The sequence below is a fragment of the Python bivittatus genome, unplaced genomic scaffold, assembly GCF_059951505.1.
Source record: "Python bivittatus isolate LINGU-HERP-01145 unplaced genomic scaffold, Pbiv_v1 ctg000850_np1212, whole genome shotgun sequence".
NCBI classification, from domain to species: domain Eukaryota; kingdom Metazoa; phylum Chordata; class Lepidosauria; order Squamata; family Pythonidae; genus Python; species Python bivittatus.
In genome coordinates, this window is record NW_028277112.1 from 43,857,906 (window position 1) to 43,876,936 (window position 19,031).

Below are 19,031 nucleotides of genomic sequence, written 5' to 3' on the forward strand. Positions count from 1 at the left end.
TTTTCCCCCTTATAGTTACTTGATGTAATCCTAATTTTATAGTACTTAAACTGGGTTTGTGTTTAACTGTTTCTCTTTATTCAAAGTAAGGAAGTTTGGAGAATTTGTCTTTTTAAAGGAGAAATTCTTATGTTAAATTTTAGTCTTTGGTTTTTATTAGGATACTGGGATTATTTTATATTTGTGAAATGTGGATGTGCTTACAGTTTAGAGTGGAGACATGGAATGTGTACCTGAAAAGGATAAGTTGTTATTTGGAATGTTGTATATTGGAGCTTGTCTTTTGTAAAGGAGAAATTGTCTCTTTTTATCATGTTAAACAGTTTTTTTCATTTTGTTTATATTGGAACCATTTTATGCCTTTTAAATGGGATTTTGTTATAGTTAAGAGTTGAGATGTGGAATGTTGAGTTTTATATATGTTAATTAATGTTAAAATCTTAGAGCTTTGTTTGGATCTTTTGCTGGTAATTATATTGAAGATGTTAGTTATTTGATTTGCCTGTTGTTAAGGAATGGGTTATGGGATGAAGAATTTTATATTTGTTAGCTAAGAGGAGGTGAAGAGATCAGGGAATTGTTTATACTTGCCATGATGAGGGTGGGAAATCGCTTTCTTGGGGGACGGGTGTGTTTTTTTTAATACATTTTTTTCTTTCATTTCTTCTCTTTCTTTTTTTCTTCTAGTTTGTATTATCTTTTATTTTGTTCAAAACTTTTAATAAAATTATTTGAAAAAAAATTCTGTAGCTGCTAATCATGTCTTGTCTATTTTATTTTATTTTATTTTATTTTATTTTATTTTATTTTATTTTATTTTATTTTATTTTATTTTATTTTATTTTATTTTATTTTATTCATAATCCAAGACCAAGTCACAGAATTTAAAAATACATCACATCATTAATACATACATTAGTAACTAGATATAGTACATACATATATAGAAGAAAGAGGCCCTATAAAATTAACATTTCATTGAAGGGACCAAATGGTTTCTATAAGCTAAGGCTATCAATAGAAATGTTGCTGTTGCCTTCAAAACATCTAAGTATTAGCCATTTAATAAGAATACTTCAATCTCCTCATCATGTGTGGAGTTTATCAGACTGAAGTGTGGGTGTATTAGCTCTGATCACCAGTGTGTATATAGTGGGAACTTGAAAAGGATGTGTGAAACAGACTCATCCTGTATATTGGAACAAATACATAGTTGATCTCTGAATGGAAGATTAGCATATTGACCAGTTGTCACCCTAACTGGGAGAGCATCTGTACGGGCTAGGGAGAAGAGTCTTCTATGTGGGGTGTTCAGAATCTTATTGAAGTGATTGGGGAGTGTCCACGTGGAGAGAGCAATTTGTCTGTATGAGAGATAGGAAAGTTTGGCTTTGTTGGCCTGAATGTCTAAGTCCCATACTCTCTTCTTTAGTTCTACCAGGGTTTTTTTCTAGACCTAAAGTAAGTAGGGCTGAAACTGATAGTCTACACTGTCTCAGATCTTGGTTGATTGTTCTTTTCAGAGTAGGTTGATGTATATATGTGAGTAAACATGTTTACAGACAAAGAACTGAGTCTACCATTCCTCCTTGGCATCCGCTATAGAAATCAGTAGGATTGGTAGAGGAAGAAGCACCTTCCTCCACAACTAGCACAGCAATGCAGTGGGCTGCTGCCATTGGAATAGAATTCTTTTATTCCTTCTCTGCATAATATTGGGCACTATCAGATTCTGGGCAAGGGGAACCCGGAGATGTATCTGCAAGGCCAGGTAGAAGAATTTTTGGAGCATCTGTTGGACAAAATCGCTCAAATTTATTCCCAGTTAGATGCTAGCCTTACTACAGAACTGGTGGAGATGCCTGTGGCACAGTCTTGCCCTATTATTTGAGGTTTGAACCTCTTGGGCCTGAAGAAGTAGACAGGGTCCTTGGGACTGTGAGCTCAGCCACCTGCTCCTTAGATCCATGCCCTTCCTGGCTGGCTGAGGCTGCCCAGGAGAGGACATATGGCTGGTTTCTGGTGGTAGTTAAATCATCCTTGGGAGAAAGGGTGGTTCCTTTGTCTCTTAGGGAGGTGTTGGTTCACCCTCTCCTCAAGAAACCATTGCTGGATCCCATCATACTGGACAATTTTCATTCAATGTCCAATCTCCCTTTTTTTAGGGAAGGTTGTGGAGAAGGTGGTCGCACAGCAGCTTCAGCGGACCCTAGATGAAGTGCATGATCTTTTTCAGTTGGGATTCAGGCCTGGACATAGAATAGAAACAACATTGGTTGCACTTTTGGATGATCTCTGGTGGAAGTGGGATGGGGTAGTGCATCCATCCTGCTCTACTTTACCTGTTGGCAGCTTTCAATGCTATCGACCATGGTATCCTTCTGTATTGGCTCCGGGGAGTGGGAGCAGACAGCACAGTATTGTGCTGGTTCTTTTCTTTCCTCAGAGGCCGAGGCCAGTCAGTACTGATCGGGAGTGAGAGATCCCGCCCTCAGCACCTACTTTGTGGGGTGCTGCAGGGTTTGGTGGTTTCTTTACTCCTGTTTACCATCTACATGAAATTGCTAGGGGAGATAATCTGTTGCCATGGGGTGAGGTATCATCAGTATGCTGATGATACTCAGCTATATCTTTCTGCCCCTGGCAAAGTAAGTGATGCTGTGAATGTCCTGTCCTGGTACTTGGAGGCTGTAGGGGTCTTGGATGCAGAACAACAGGCTTTAACTGAACCCTGGGAAGACTGAGTAGCTTTGGGTTTTAGAGCCTTCTGGATTGGGGACTTTACAATTTTTGATACTGGATGGGGTGGCACTGCCCCAGACAGACCTGGTTCGCAGTCTGGGGGTCCTTGTGGAGCAAGCAGATGGCAGTCATGGCCAGGACGGCCTTTGCGCAACTTTGTGTTGTGGGCCAGTTGTTTCCTGGATTGTGGGGCTCTGCTCTCAGTTACTCATGCCCTAGTCACCTCCTGTATAGACTATTGTAATGTGCTCTACATGGGGCTGCCCTTGAAGAGTATCTGAAAGCTGTAGCTGGTGCAAAATGTAGTGCCACAGGCAGTTATCTGTTCCCCTAAGAGGACATACATTACACCTTTGTTTCTGGTTCCAATTCAAGGTGCTGGTTTTGACCTTTAAAGCCCTACATGGCATGGGGCCACATTATCTGAGGGACTTCCTGATTATATCTACCAGTCCCATCAGGTCCGGCAGGAGAGGCATGCTGTGGGTCCCATCTGTGAAAGAGTTCCATCTGACGGGACCTAGGAGGCGAGCCTTTTCTGCTGTGGTACCCACCCTCTGGAACATCATCCCTCCTGAAGTGAGGTTAGCCCTAACCCTCATGGCCTTCTGGAATGCCCTTAATACAGTTTTTTCAACAAGTCTGGGGATCCCCTAGTAATAGGGATCCCACGTGTTGGCTGTATTATGTGTAATTTTCTCTTGCTTGTGGTTTTGTTTTTATCTTTACTGTTTTAATTGTTTTTAATTGGTTTAATTGTTTTAGTATGTTTTTGATGGTGGGTTTTATTGTACGCCACCCAGAGTCACTTTGTATGAGATGGGCAGCCATATAAATGTGACAAGTAAGTAAATAAATAAATATTTGAAACTAAAAGCAAGTGAAATAATATTCAAACAATAAAAGAAAAAAAGACAGTTTCATTATCTTATTCATTGCCTACAGTTACCTAGAATTGTTTAGTACTACACATAGTCTTGATAGGATAAATTACTATCCTTTCAATGACTATATGTAGTTTTGAACAATTCTAAAAAAAGGAAAGATAGCCTAAGAGGTCAGTATTCATATTCAAATGCAACTGACAGTTAACAAATGCACGATTTCACCAAGGTATATGCATATGTGTGAAAGTGATATTTCTTATTAAAACTTTTCTTTCTTAAACTGAGGGCAACTTCAAATATTAAAAGTAATAAACACAAAATAAAACACAAAGTATTTTTAAAAGTAACATTAGTAGATAAGTTTATAAGCTGGATACTTATGCATAAGCTATATAAGAAAGGTAGGGCCCAATTTAACTAACTGTCATAACTAAACCAATCTTACTGGCTTTTTTAATAAGGTAAAACTTGCTTTTATTGAGAATGATAACAAGTACAGAAGGATATGCTGGGAAGTATATAGCTTTTTCCCCAACTACCATCTCTCCACATTTCAGTCAGTTGTCTTTCTCTCCAGTGGATTAGATCTAAGCTAAGTTGCAGCTAGTTTTCACTAAATAATGGGGAATAATTTAGCTGACTGATTTCATTGGAAACTAAATGCAACCATCTTAGACAAGATTTAATAAAATAATTTTAACTGACCAAAGTTTGTGTGTAGCAGCATCAGTATATCAATATTGTAAGTCTATACAGTAAAATGTATAGTAATTTCAGCACATCATATTACATGACAAGTACAATTAACGGTAATTTTCTAGTTTTGCAGTATCATTGCTTTTAAATGAAGAATATAAAAGTACTCTTTCTTCATTATCTTGGCGAGAAGCATTCTAAATGTAGTGGCAAATATGTCAATTTTGATTTTTCTCAGTTTCTAATCTTTGCTATTTTTACATTCATTTTTTTCTCCCTTGAGAACTTTTTAAAAAAGTTTATGCTCAATTTCGTATGCGTTTTGGATATTTATATATACATACTTTTGCAAAAATACTTTTTGTTTGCAAATATATTTAATGTACATAACTTGCAAATACTTAATGCATTTTATGTTATTTTAATGAGTGTGTTCACATACCATTCAATTAAAAAAATATTGCATTGGTATTGTGTTTATATGTTAGTTGGTTTAAAAAGAGAGCCAATTTGGTGTAGTGGGTAAGGCATCAGGCTAGAATTGGAAGACCGTGAGTTCTAGTCCTGCCTTAGGCACAAAACCAGCTGGGTGACCTTGGCCAGTCACTCTCTCTCAACCCTAGGAAGAAATAGTCAGTGGCAAACCAGTTCAGAGATCTTGTCACAAAAACTGCAGGGACTTGTCTAGGCAGTAGCCAGGAGTCAAGACTGACTCGAAGGCACACATACAATACAATACAGGTTTAAAAAATATTTTTCTGTGCATGCATTTGTGTATGTGCACTTGCACATATATACTGTATTTTTCCATCTATAAGACAATACTTTTTTCTAAAATCGTTATACTAAAAATTGAAGGGTGTCTTATTCAAGGAAGTCAGCCACGAATTGCGCGGTTGCAAAACTGCCCATACTTTGTTTCTGCAGAGAGGCTTCCTCCTATTGCTAGCCTCCAATCACGAGTGAAATAGCTTGTCTCCCAAACAGACTTCCTCCAATCACGAGCCTGATGTAACTGACGTCAGCTGATGCTGAACAAACTAATTGGAGGAAGTCTGTTTGCAGAGACAAGCTATCGGCAGTTTCACTCGTGATTGAATGTAATCAGTTATGCAAAAGAGCCTGGAAATAGAGCTGCAGAGACACGGTTTGGACCTCCTCCTGCTGAGTGTATCATGTAAATGTTACCTAATTACTAAATAAAAATGTGTTCTGCTTTATCTTTAAAATATTGATTTCTTAATTTTGGGTTGAAAAAGTGGGGGTCATCTTATACATGGGGGCATCTTATAGATGGAAAAATACGGTACATATTTACTTATTGGTAAACTGTATTTCAGAAATAAAAAATATGAATATCAAAGGATAACTTAAGTTTTTCCCTGTCCCTGATGCTGTTACCTACATATACTAATTTCTACATGTCATGGAATATGCATTTTTTAATTAACGAAAAGCACTTTCTTGAAAATAAGAATGAAATGTCTGAAATACACACTCAGGAATAGCATCTTATGCAAGCTGAGACAAAAACTGTGGGGAATTTACAAAAAATGCAGCATGTTGTAAGTGTGCACATATTTGGACCAAAAAAAAATCCATTTAAGAATTGCATAGAAATATTTGGTATCCTGTTTGTATGATTTTCGAAAACACTTCATAACAATAAACCACTTTTATTGTTACTTTGGTTTAAATGAAATTACTTTCATGCATATATCATATTCTGTCCATACATTTTACTTGGCTTACCTGTGAGCCCATAACAATTTGGGACTTGGGTATTTTGAGGAATATGTATTTTGGACACCAGTTGCAGTTTTTTATCAATTGAGATATGGTAGATGAGCATGAACAGCAGGGCCCTTTCAGAAGTGGCGCTGATGTTAGGAAACTTCTTCTACCACTGAATTAATACCTAATTTTAGTATCTGTATGATGGACAGAATTCTATGCTGATGAAATATATTTTATTTACTTGGCAGCTGCTTTTATATTAATTTTTGGTTCAGATTTTATATATTCATTATTTTATAACTATAAATCAAATAAATAAATAAATATTATTTTAAAAAATCCTCTTGTAATTAGCCTCTTTGAATTTTATTTTAGAAAGAGGAATATCATTAAAATAGAAAACTAAATATTTTTGTGTTCTGTGTTAGCATATAGTCTGTATAGTTAAAAAAAAATTCTTATAGGTTAACAGTAACTCTAAATTAATATGTATTTTCCCCTTATATAAATTTAGGTATGCTATTCCTCCAGAGCATGGAAAGCGACTTGAACGACTTGCTCAAGGTAGGGCTGTTTTTTTTTTTAAAGAAATCTTTCATATTTAAAAAGCAGTTTAAAGATCTCTTCTTAAGAGGCAATGCCTTGAGACTGCTATTTGCGCTTCTTTTCATACAAAAGTTTATGTGTAATTTTTGGGTAGAAGATGGGATTTGTAGTCCAGTTTATTGGAATAGCACTCGGTTTGGAAAAGTTAAGATTTTAGCAAGCTGTATTGTTTAAATTCAACCCTTTATATTTTTCATTTGTACTGTTTCTTCTAACTTTCATTTTTGTTCTTTGGTAATTCTGTTTTGTTACTAATAGAATTTAGGAAAGAGATATGTACATGATTTTCATCCTGTGGTCTCCAGCCACAAAGATTACAATAAAAATTTAAAAACAAGCTTTTTTTAAATTATGAAAATGTCATAACAGCCTCGCAGCTACAATTTGCATAATCAGCAAAGGTTAATAAACTTGCAGAGTGAATAGATTTTAAGCTTAATTACATATTTATATTAAAAATGTAGCCCAGAATTGCAGCAATTGAAAAAAAGCTGTGAGGTGCAACAAAGTTGGACCTGCTTAACAGATGCCTACTGAATTAATTGAATTTTCCTAAATAATTAAAATGCTAAAATAATGCAGTAAATGTGGTGAAGCATTGCAGGTTATCTAGGTCAAGCCAGTACTTGATACATAAAATTAAAGGAGGGCTAGGATTTTTTTCCATTATCTTGTCTGCCGATCATAATTATCACATTGCCTTTTATGCATGAATGCTTTCATCTTTGGAATCCATGAATACTTGATTGACTATGGCACCTACAAATATTTTATCTGAAAGACATTAGACTTACATCTAATAAATGCAGAAGTCTGATTTTGCTCTTTAGGTTCTTTTTTATTTATATAATGCTTTCCTTTTTGTATAGCTACAAATGTAATAAAATCTCAAGTGAGCTGTTATTGCAATTTTGAAACTAGTTATGTTCTTCTGTAATACTGCTGAATGCTTAAGATATTGACAGTAGCTTACATAGTTGTAAAATGCAAGGTAAAATAGAACAAGGATTATAAATGACGAATATTTTGATGCCATATTGCAAAACACATTTTAGAAGAGATTTCTGTTTAAAATTTTCTTTTATTTTCAACAGATACAATACAAAGCGTTGTATAGAGTCAGTGACAATGGTTTACTGCTATTAGATGTATCTGAATGCTTTATGCAGATCACTTGTCTTTGAATTAAGTTTTCACTGAGCTTCATTTTTATTAAAATTGTATATTGAAAATAAAAATAAATACATATAGTTTTCCCTATCAAAGTACTGTGAATATTGTAGCTTAAGTATGGGTCACAAGTGGGTCACAGTCCTTAGGGGGTTGTAAGACAACGGATGGGAAGTTGTGAAAGAGTAACTTCAACACATATCCTCTGGAGCAGGCTTACCCCTTTGTTATAAAACTATGCTGAATGCAAAGCAATGAGATTTTTCTAGACTCCTGTGTGGAGTCTAAATGTTCTTTTTTTGGGGGGGGAAGGATATTACATTGTACATTATACTTGTCTTTCAGAGGAGGAATAATCATTCCCTGATGGCACAAGATTCCTTTGCAAATCTCTGACCATCTGACTTGATTCTCACTCTGTAGAGGGAATTACTGTGGAATGGAAGAAGGAGGGAGTTGTGAGGCTGTAGGAAGAGGAAATAGCAAGAGTGGGGGAGGGATTTACAGGTAGCAGTACCAAGGAAAATACTGTAATTCTGGGAGAGTGAGACGACAATTTACAGCCTGCCAATGTTCTGCAAGCTGCAACATTTTAATAGTAGTTTAAGAGAACCTTTCCTATTTTTTCCCTGAATTTGGTGAGTGAAAATAATTATGCTCAGTAAAGGAGGAGGAGGGGGGAGGGGAAATAATAAAATCAATCAGATTTTCCCGTTCCATCCTATTCAAAATTCAACACTGAGTCAGTCATTGCTTGTGTTTGACTTCTCTCTCAAGAGTTAATAAAGACTGTGTCAGTGATGACATTTTTTAAAAAATATGAAAACATGGTAACTGCACCTGCAGGAACATTGTATTCTAGTTACAATGCAGAAGTAAGTAAGCTCATTCTTATTAAAAATATGCTTTTAAATTTGATTTTTTTTGTTACTGCCAGTGAAACAAATTTTATTTTATAGCATTGTAAGCTTTACCATGGTTTTATTTGATACACAGTTACAATTATTAAAAGTAAATGATATTAAGTCATTTCTAGCCCAACCCTAACCTCAATAAAATCATTAGTTTTATGCATGGGGCTGGGGTGAGGCAGGGGGAAAATGTACAACCTCATTTATCCTGTCGGGATTATGAAATCCCAGAGTTTGAAAACTCCTCCCCTAGTCTTAAGAACAGTATAATTCTAATAATGTACTGAGTTCTTTAAGTCTACAAAGAAAACACTCTGTTTGAATGATGTGAAGTTTAATTGGTAGGGCAGGTTTGGCAGATCTGTAATATAACTTGTGAAAGAAGGAACAATATTTTACTGTACATAATTATTAATTAATATCTGGTATGTTTTTTGGACCCAAGTTTGTATTGTGAGCTACTTTTGATGATTTTAGAATGGAGACTAGAAGCTGTTTCAGTTGGGATACTTCGTTAGCCTTAAAAATTGCACTACTGACATTAGAAAATTTGGGGCTAAATATAGATTTTATTCCATAAAATTATAAAGAGGCTATATAATGTATTTGCCAAGTTAATGCAATACAGATTTATGGCCACTGAAATCAATGAGCATAAATGTGCCTAAATCTGCACTTGGATCATTGTGGTTATTATGGTGTTTTTTTAAAATGAGGCTTTAGTAGGACAATTGTTTTGCTATTCTGGAACACAGCCACATGTTTGCTTCTTGGCTTCGCTGCCTAGGAATTGACAGAATAATTTTTCAACACTTTCATGCTACAATTTCCTTACTTTGGGGTATATGTAGTTGCTGCCCATTGCTTTCCATTATGTTGATTGAAACGTTCTGACTTTGTTAAAGTGTGCGAGTAGATGTGTAACTGACTCATTGTAGAAATGATTTTTTTTAATATCTGTTGTGATTTTTTTCTAAAGAGGTTTCAGTTTGTTACTGCCACTAATTTATTTCTGTCTCTTGTGTTGCCTCTTTTGGAAGTGTTTTACTCACTTTAACAGACTTCAACAGACTTTTTGGTATATAGCAAAAGAAATTGGAGCTTGATAAATCATGATAGTGACTTTTATTATGTTTAAATGATTGCACTGGGAGAAATGAAGTATATGTTCTGAGGTCTGTGGGTATTTATTTGATTTGTGCATCAGTGGATCTTTCAGTAGTGGTACGATATAAAACAAAAATTGGGAAGGGGTAAATTAATTTTGTTACATACTTTTTTTGAATCCAAAAATTAAAGCACTGTGTAGAAAATTAATTATTCCTGAATTTTAATAAAATTTGACATAGTAATTAGTATTCAAAGGTACCAGAGAATTTGATCAAACTTCATTGTTCTCCCATTGGTGGTGTTGTGACATCTCTTCTGTTATCTTAATTTCTCATTTTTTAGGAATATTCCTTGCTGAGACTGTGGATCTGGCTACAAATCATGTATGCTGAAAGAATAGTTTTGTGTTGTTCAAATCCTCTTAAGCATGAATACAAAGCATTTTATTCTACTTAAGGACTAATATTTTAGATTCAAATACCAAATAATATTTAGCACTGTATAGTGACTAATGTACCTTGCACGTATTAACTGGATTCTTACAATACATGAAGCACTAAACCATAACTGTCCACATGGCAAGCTAAGCCAAACCCAAATGAATCATATTGCATGTGGAGCCATAAAGGGGTTGACATGGATTTGGCTTGTTTTAAAACTTCAGATATCATCTGTAATTGCTCCTTAATATTTTAATTGGTTTTTTTTTAACAGTCAAGATGCACTGGCACAGGAAATAATGTCTCTAGTTAAAATTTTGCCTTTTCTTTATTTGTATGACTATATGTATACAAACTGCTATATCTTAGCTCTAGGAAAAATAGCATAACCTTATAAAATAAATCAATAGCACAAATTACTGAAATGATGGCTGAATTCTACATTGCACTAAGCTTTATTTATCTGTAGTTTGTTGAATAAACTAAATTGGATTCATTAACACAGGATGCTAAGCCAAACTCTCAGAGTTAAATTCAGGTTACATTATTTGGGCTAGAATTTTCTCTGCTCTCAGAAAGAAAGGAACAAAAATATGAATTCATTTTCCAGTTACCTGGGTTGTTGCTTAGGTACATTCTTTTATTTTCATTTATGGGCATCACTGAAATTACAATACCATTAAATTAGTTTTGTTTGCTTTTGCTTTTGTTTCCTCTTATGTCACTATATAGCCACCCAGTTGACTATATGAAAAAGAGTCTCGTCTCCATCCTTTTGGATGGTGCAAACAGCAGTCATGCATTTGGGGGACCTGGACATGAGATGTGAAACATGACATGCCACAGATAGCTTCACATCCCTTTGAACATTTTGAAGTCCCATTTTTGCAGAAAAGTTGAGAGGACTTTTGGATCAATTCTAAGTCTTATCCTAACATCTGGTAATTTAAGATTTTGTTTCCAAGGAGCCTGAAGTTGGTATCTTTTGTCACTTTTAATAAGTACATTGGGAGAAGAAGACAAAGAATTAGGCTGCTCAGTTATTTTTTAAATAAAGACTACCAAAAACCCCCAGACTTTCCATAACATTACATGTTATATATCAGAAATTTCTCCCCAGCAATAGAAGAAGGTAAATGATAGACAATACTCTTAGCAGGAAACTAGTCTCTCAATATTTTTTTTTATATTAATGTATATTTCCATTTTGTTATTTTGTCTCCTTTTTGCATCTAGGGTTTATTTCTCCTGTTATATTTTATTTGTCACTGACCAATATATGATTTTAACCATATACACTTACATTCACATCAACTCATGTAATCATATATCCACTTAATTGCTCAATATTTCATAGGTAGACCTTTAGTACTCTATGCTTAAAGTATTTTTGCTAATTAATTTGTCACTTTGTTTCTATTATCTGGGCTCTATTCCTGTATTCACTGCATTATGGTAAATTGTTTTATGAACTTTTATCAGTGTTTTAGAAACATTCTAGTTTTTAGGCATTTTGCTGTTTTTTCCAGATAATTGTTTTCCCTTCCAGTGCTATGGCTTCCTGTGCTCTGTTCTTTTATTCTTTTAAGAAGTTTAAGAAACGTAATTTGCTGGTCAGTTACTGTAATAAAGGGTATTTACTAACAGAGCATTTATAGAAAAATCTGGGTTATAAATATACCTAATTTCATCTTGTTTTGTTCTTTGCATTGAAATAAATAATTTGCATCTCATACAAAGGATCACGTATGTCTGCTTAGCTAATCATCACTATTAATTGCAAGGATGACAGAAAGACTACCATTTTCTCTTGCATTTTCTTGACATTTAGTTATAACACTCCATGCATGCACTAAGATTGATCTAATTATGTGCATTTCTGCTTATTATAATCAAGCCTTGATACTCAAGATCTAAAATGAACTAAAATGCATGATGTAAAATTGAGATTTTTGCATAGTCTCTAATCGGCTATGTTCCTGAGACTTAAGATACAAAAATGACTTCTGTCTCTTGTGTCTTCTGTGAGTGGGCTCTCTGACCATAGTTGTTCTCAGAATGAAAACTATGGAATACTGCCCACCTACTAAGTCATGTCAAGCATATTTGTATTTTCATATATATAATGTTGGAGACTATGGCATTTGTGCAAAAAATGATATTGGTGTTACAAGTGTAACCAATTTAAAATATTCACAGAAGATTGGCTTTCAAAGCATGTATCTTGTATTGTATTTTCCCCCTTGCTGGGATGATATAGGGCATAATTTTCCAGGGTCATTGTAAATATACATTCTAAACTGATGTGCTGGGCTTAATATACTGTGCATTACCTTACTCCAGTGGTTTTCCAATTTAAATTAACTTATGACCAGTCACCACATTTGTTCAGGCCCTGATTACAAATCCATAAAGAAGGAGATTTAAATAGTCTCTTCTTTCTTCATTGATTTTAATTTAAAATTTAATTTATTTAATGCAGCACAAACCTCTAAATTTTTTAAAAGTGTGATGATGAGTTCATTTCAAGTTTATGGCTAGCAGACAGGTTTTCCTATTCCTGCTCTTGAATTTATCAATCTTTAATACCAACTTTCCTAAGACAAATAGCATTGTATAGGCATTTACTAGGCAGTGAAATAAGGTTTGATGCACTTTGTATGAAACTTTTGCAATTAGTACTTGGCTTTATTAAATGCTGGTATTTTGACCAATTCTGCATCTATTTATGTGTTAGAACTGTAAATAATATGGGTCCCATTCATAGGTTAGAATGGATCAGCTGTAAGAAGCCCCCCCACCCCCATATATTACACTGTGGCATGAAGTAAAATAGAAATGTGTGTGCACAGAATGCAGCTGTCTATACTGTGGAGGTTTTTGTGTATATAGTTGTGCATGTGAACATTTCCATGTGATCCCAAATCTTGCTAGTGTATGGGTGGCCATATCAAATTGATAGATAGATAGATAGATAGATAGATAGATAGATAGATAGATAGATAGATAAATAAATAAGCCCTTGTGTGAAATAGAAATGAATGCATTACAGCACATAGAATGATAGATGTTCTTCTTGCTATCAGGTCCATATTTCACATAATATTCTTGGCTGAAGTATTTTGTAACTTCTAGGAAAACGTGGGGGTCATAGCTTGTAGAACAAATGGTATTCTATAAAACACATTCTTTATCAGGGGTTTCATCTGTGCTATTAATAGATAATCTAGGTGTCCCTCTTCATTTCAGTATTCATTTAACAAATGGAATGTGCTGTTGGAACCATATGGCTAATTTCTTAGATATGGATTTTAAAATATTCCGAGGTCCTTAGGGTAGTGGATTGGCAAGGAATATTTTAATAAATAAAAGGGCAACTTCTACAAATACTGATGTTTACGTGAAGACTTAAACTAATGCATTCTGGAGGGTGAATATTAGCTGCTAACCATCAGTGGAAGAAGGCTCCAAATATGGATTGATAGAAGATTAGGTTCTCTCTATATTTTCTCTTCTTTTTCTTTTTTCAATTTCATTATTTTTGCAATTTTGCAAAATAAATAGAATTAAAAGATAACAGTACAGAATAGAGCCAAATAGAAGAGAATATGTGTAGCTCAGGGTTGAACTGTGAAGTCCTTGGGGTTCTCTGAGCTTGGTTCTTTTCTTGCAAATGTTTCATTACCTGGCTAGGTAACATCTTCAGTGCCTCCAAAATATCTTAAGTAAACCAAAAGACCCAGTAGCACAAGAAGCAAAAAAGGAGTCATCTACAACATACAGCGTAAGGACTGCAACAAACACTATGTAGGACAGACAGGCAGAAGGCTGGCAGAGCGCATCCATGAGCAACAACTAGCAGTCAGAAGACATGATGAAAACTCCTTAATCTCACAATACATGGACAGACTTAACCATAGTTTTAATTGGGAAACGGTCAGCATTTTAGACCAAGCTAAATCCAAAAATACAAAGGAATTCTTGGAAGCTTGGTATTCAGACAAGACAGCAATCAACAGACACATAGAAATAAACAGCATCTACGTACTATTCAAAAGAGACAATAGAAAAGAAAAGACCAGAACATCTCCTCACCAGCAATCCTCACCCAGATAAGCAGAGGTTACCACCAGGCACACAATCAAGCAGTCAGCAATACCCTAATCAAGGAACTACCAGAGGAACAAAACAAACCCCCCACCCCTATCAACACTGGCAGGGCATGCCACAGTATATAAACAGAGAGCAAACCCCATCCCATTCTAGCACTGAAGATGTTACCTAGCCGGGTAATGAAACGTTTGCAAGAAAAGAACCAAGCTCAGAGAACCCCAAGGATTCCACAGAGCCAAATAAACCTAGACCCCCCTCCCCCAATAAGAAAAGAAAAAAGTAGAAAAAATATTACTTGGGACTGTATTAACTGTGAATATATATTTGATCTTCAGAAGAAATATAAATATTCTAAATACCCGTATTCAATACTTTTAATCAAAATCATCTTTGTGGAGATGAGTGCAATCTATTAGGAACAAAGATATTAATATGGTGTGCAATGCTTTTGATTAATTTCTGGAGTGCTAGGGAGCAAAAACATAGTCCACAAAACCTTAAAACAACTGTGTCTTTTCCTGAGATCATGTGCCAGCTCTGCGGAGGGCAGCCGCAGAGAAGAGGCATGGCTGCTTTAAGGTACCTGTGCAACGTTTGGACTCCCATAGCATTCATAGCACCTTTTGGAGATCAGATCCAAAGAACTGCATAGCCCTAGGTATAATTAACATATGGCAACAATATTCAACTTCATTGTAGAGTTTTCTAAAGCCTGTGTTGTATTATGCTTTTCAGCCTAAGCAATTTCCCATACTTCTAAATACCACTGAAGTAATGGAATATCTACTTTGATTTTCCAGTGTTTTACAACAGAAATCTAAAAACTAACGACAAGACCTGAATCAATTTCTTATGTTGCCTTAGTTTATATGCACTAAAAAGCATAGACAATGAACTTTGAATTTATTATGAAAAACTGTTGAATGATTTCCCCAATTTCTTCAAAAACATCTGACCAATGAACTAATTGAGCATTGGCACTAAATGACAGTAACATATACCAATTTGTTTATACTTTCACCAACATGCTCTAAAAAGTTTGATACTGAGTGTAATTTTAGTAAAGTCTATGTATTATTGTATTGAGCATGAAACTGAGCAAACTCAGGGAGGCAGTGAAGGACAGGAAGGCCTGGCGCGATATGGTTCATGGGATCATGAAGAGTCGGACATGACTTAATGACTGAACAACAACAACAATGTATTATCTATTGATTATATTCATGGTTGGTTTTTGATGACTTACTGTACTGAGGTATGTCAGTTTAAAAGCAATTCTATACCATAAGGAATTCTAATGAGCTACATCAGATTCAGAACTCAGATGAACTTCTCAAAAGTTTCTGACCGTTTAAGGAGTACCTATCATGTATTAGCTTTTAGAGAAGATTAATGAATCTTCCACACTATTAAATGAAGTACATACAGAGTATTCTTCAAATATTGTTAATGGACTCATGCAAATTTACAAATATCTATAATTTAGTTTATATATTTTCTGAAAAACAATTGAAATTGCTTTTCCTTCCTCTAAGCTTCTAAAGATGATTTAAAATATGCAGCTATTAATATCTTATATATCAGCTACATTTTCTGGATATCAACTCTCTTATGTGCAGAGGCACTTTAGAGACCCATGTGTAAGACACTGTCTTTAGGAGGGGCACAAGGGGGGGCGGAATGACAAAACTTGCACCATGATGTAACCTACATGGCTTACATACTTGTGTTCAATGTCACTGCACGAATATGAAAGACTGCAGATAGCATTGTGACATTGCAATACATGTTATGTAATTTTAACATCAATGCAATTTGTCCCGATCATTTACAGAACAGTATGCCATTTGGATGCATTGTTTAGTACATCCTAAAGGAGCATCCATTGTCACTAGTGGCTCAAGTTGTCTCAGTGGCACAGAGTGCCTTTGATCAGTTAAGCTGGTTTACCAACTCTGATCTTACCTAGACGGATAGCCCCACATTTATTCATGTTCTGGTAACTTTCCAGTTGGATGATTGAAATACATTGCATGTTGGGCTGCCTTTGGAAAGAGTCTAGAAACATCATTTGATTCAAAATGGAACAGCAAGATTGCTCACTGGGACTGGCCAATATTATTTATGTATTTATTTATCCAATTTATATGGCTGTCCATCTCAACAAGTGACTCTGGGTGGAGAACAGAGTTAAAATAAAACAATTATAAACATTACAAAAGTTAAAATACACAATGGCTGAGCAACATTAATCCAAATCAGTAGCATAACCAAGAAGTGGGTCCCTGCACACCCTTGGCGCCCTAGGCCCAGGCCCAGGCCCAGAACCAGGTCTTAAGGACCTTATGAAAGTCCAGCAGGATCAGGGCCATCCTGATCTTTGGAGGTAGAATGTTCCACAAGCTGGGCGCTATGGCAGAAAAGGCTTCTAGGCCCCACCAACTGACATTCCTTGGCCGATGGGACCTGAAGTATGCCCACCCTGCCTGACAGGAGCAGATGGGTAGAAACAACTGGGGAGACACAGTCCCTCAAGTAACCTGGTTCTAAGCCATGAATGGCTTTAAAGGTGACAACCAGCACCTTGACTTGCACTGGAAGCACATTAGCAACCAGCGCAACTCATGGAGTAATGGTGTTACACACGTCAAGTAACTGGTGCCATTTACTACCCGTGCTGTTGCATTCTGCACCAGTTGAAGCTTCTGAATGCTCTTCAAGAGCAGCCCCATGTAGAGTGCATTGCAGTACTTCAGACAAGAGGTCATGAGGGCATGAGTGACAGCAGGACCCCCGGTCCAGGAACAGGCACAGCTGGCGCACAACCCAAAGATGTGCAAAGGCCCTCCTAGCCGCAGCTGCCATCTGCTTTTTGAGCAGGAGCTGTGAATCTAGGAGGACCTCCAGATTATGTACTAGGTCTGTCTGAGGCAGTGCCATCCCATCCAAGACTGACAATGGAAGGTTCCTGGCACCAAAAGGTCCATACACCAAAAGACACTCAGTCTTGCTTTGGTTGAGCTGCAGCCTGTCGCACCCCATCCAGGCTTCCGCAGCCTCCAGACACTGAGACAGGACAGGGAAAGACGATCAGGTGGCCAGGGATGGAGATATAAAGCTGGGTATCATCTGCATATTGGTGATACCTCACCCCAAAGTGTCAGATGACCTCACCCAGTGGCCTCATAATTAGTATTGTTTAGATTTTGAAAGATTGCCTTGCTGTTGCCTAGTTTGTATGGTGTCTTTATTTTGTATTTTATTTTATTGTACAGTATGTATTTTAACTCAATTGTATTTTTTAGCATGTTTTATTATAAACCACCCAAAGAGCTTTGTCTGTTAGATGGCTAAAAAATTTAAACAAATAAACAGTGAAAACACCAAATTGTAGTTATTCTAGGCAGGCAAGAAAATGAAAGGCAAATGAAAGACAAGCTTTGTGTCAGAGCACTTTTTCCTTGCTTTTTTGTTCTTTTTTTTGGCAGCGGGGGGAAATATTACCTATTCTTGAAACATAACTTTGCAGTTACTTTGAGGCACTTGGTTCTTGAAAATACTGTAAAGAAAACTGATGGAAAAAGGCAAGAAAATGTTTTTGGAAAGTATAGGAATTTTTGTAAAATAAGAGATTGTTTAATGTGCTTCAATGTAAACTTTCTCCAGAGGGAAAATATCCATTATTGAGTTATTCTAGTAAGGCAACGTTAACACAAATGTCTTATTTCTTGAGGAAGGTTTCCACTGAAATGTGTTGGGGAGTTTTATATTTTATTACAGTTACACATGTTTTTCAATAATATATTGAGGCTTGCCAATGTTTTTGTGTTTGGTTCTTTCCCTTTTCTTACCTTCAAGAAATGAAATTGTCTATTCAACACAATTCACAAGTGCCTTCTTAATAAGTACTGCACAGAATCCACTGTGTTTTTGTGGGAAGAGATGCCATCATATGGTCACAATCTGTGTGATAAAATTTCTTGGTCTGAGACCTTGAAAGTTAGGTACTGTACAAGAATTGCAGTCCTGTAGAAAAGAAATTTGAATCTCACAACAGCAGCCCAACAATGCAATTATAGTATTTTCAAATTATCTGGAAAAGCTATCAGTTTTACATGTCAACAACCACGATAATAAATTATTCAACAGTAATTGCCACTGTAAAATAATTCCTGTGAGATTGAGATGTATGTAAATATAATTGCTGGGGGGAACTCTTTGAATGAGGAATTTAGTGTAAAAGCACCAATTATTGTTGATTATGTGTGTTCTCTTTTGTTTCTCATTTTTGTTTAAAAGCAGAATGCTATTTTTGAGAGAAGTTACTGTTCAATATAGGGATTTGATGATAGATAACAGTATACTGTGAATAAATTATTTAAAGTGATCAACTGTGCCTGATATAGTTCTTCATTTTTTTTTTTTTGCTTTACTAGGATTTTTCCCAAGCAGTTCTCAAGGATGTGATGCTTTTCTACGCCATAAGATGACATTAATTTCTCCCTCAATATTGAAAAAATATGGAATTCCTTTTGACAAAGTGAGTTATTCATTATGTTTGGGTCTTTATCTATTACATCAAATAAGGCCTAGGAAATCATATTTATTTTTACACAAAT

General features: G+C 35.6%; 1 protein-coding gene across 7 annotated transcripts in view; it reads left to right on the plus strand.

Annotated features, from left to right (window-relative positions):
* KDM4C (lysine demethylase 4C) overlaps positions 1-19,031 on the plus strand; it is a 254,503-nt gene that overhangs the window by 36,040 nt on the left and 199,432 nt on the right. For all 7 annotated transcript variants that reach the window (XM_088129849.1, XM_088129852.1, XM_088129854.1 and 4 more), the window contains 2 exons: positions 6,577-6,626; positions 18,849-18,952. In XM_088129849.1, the coding sequence (XP_087985975.1) occupies positions 6,577-6,626; positions 18,849-18,952 (154 nt within the window). The remainder of the gene's footprint in view (positions 1-6,576; positions 6,627-18,848; positions 18,953-19,031) is intronic.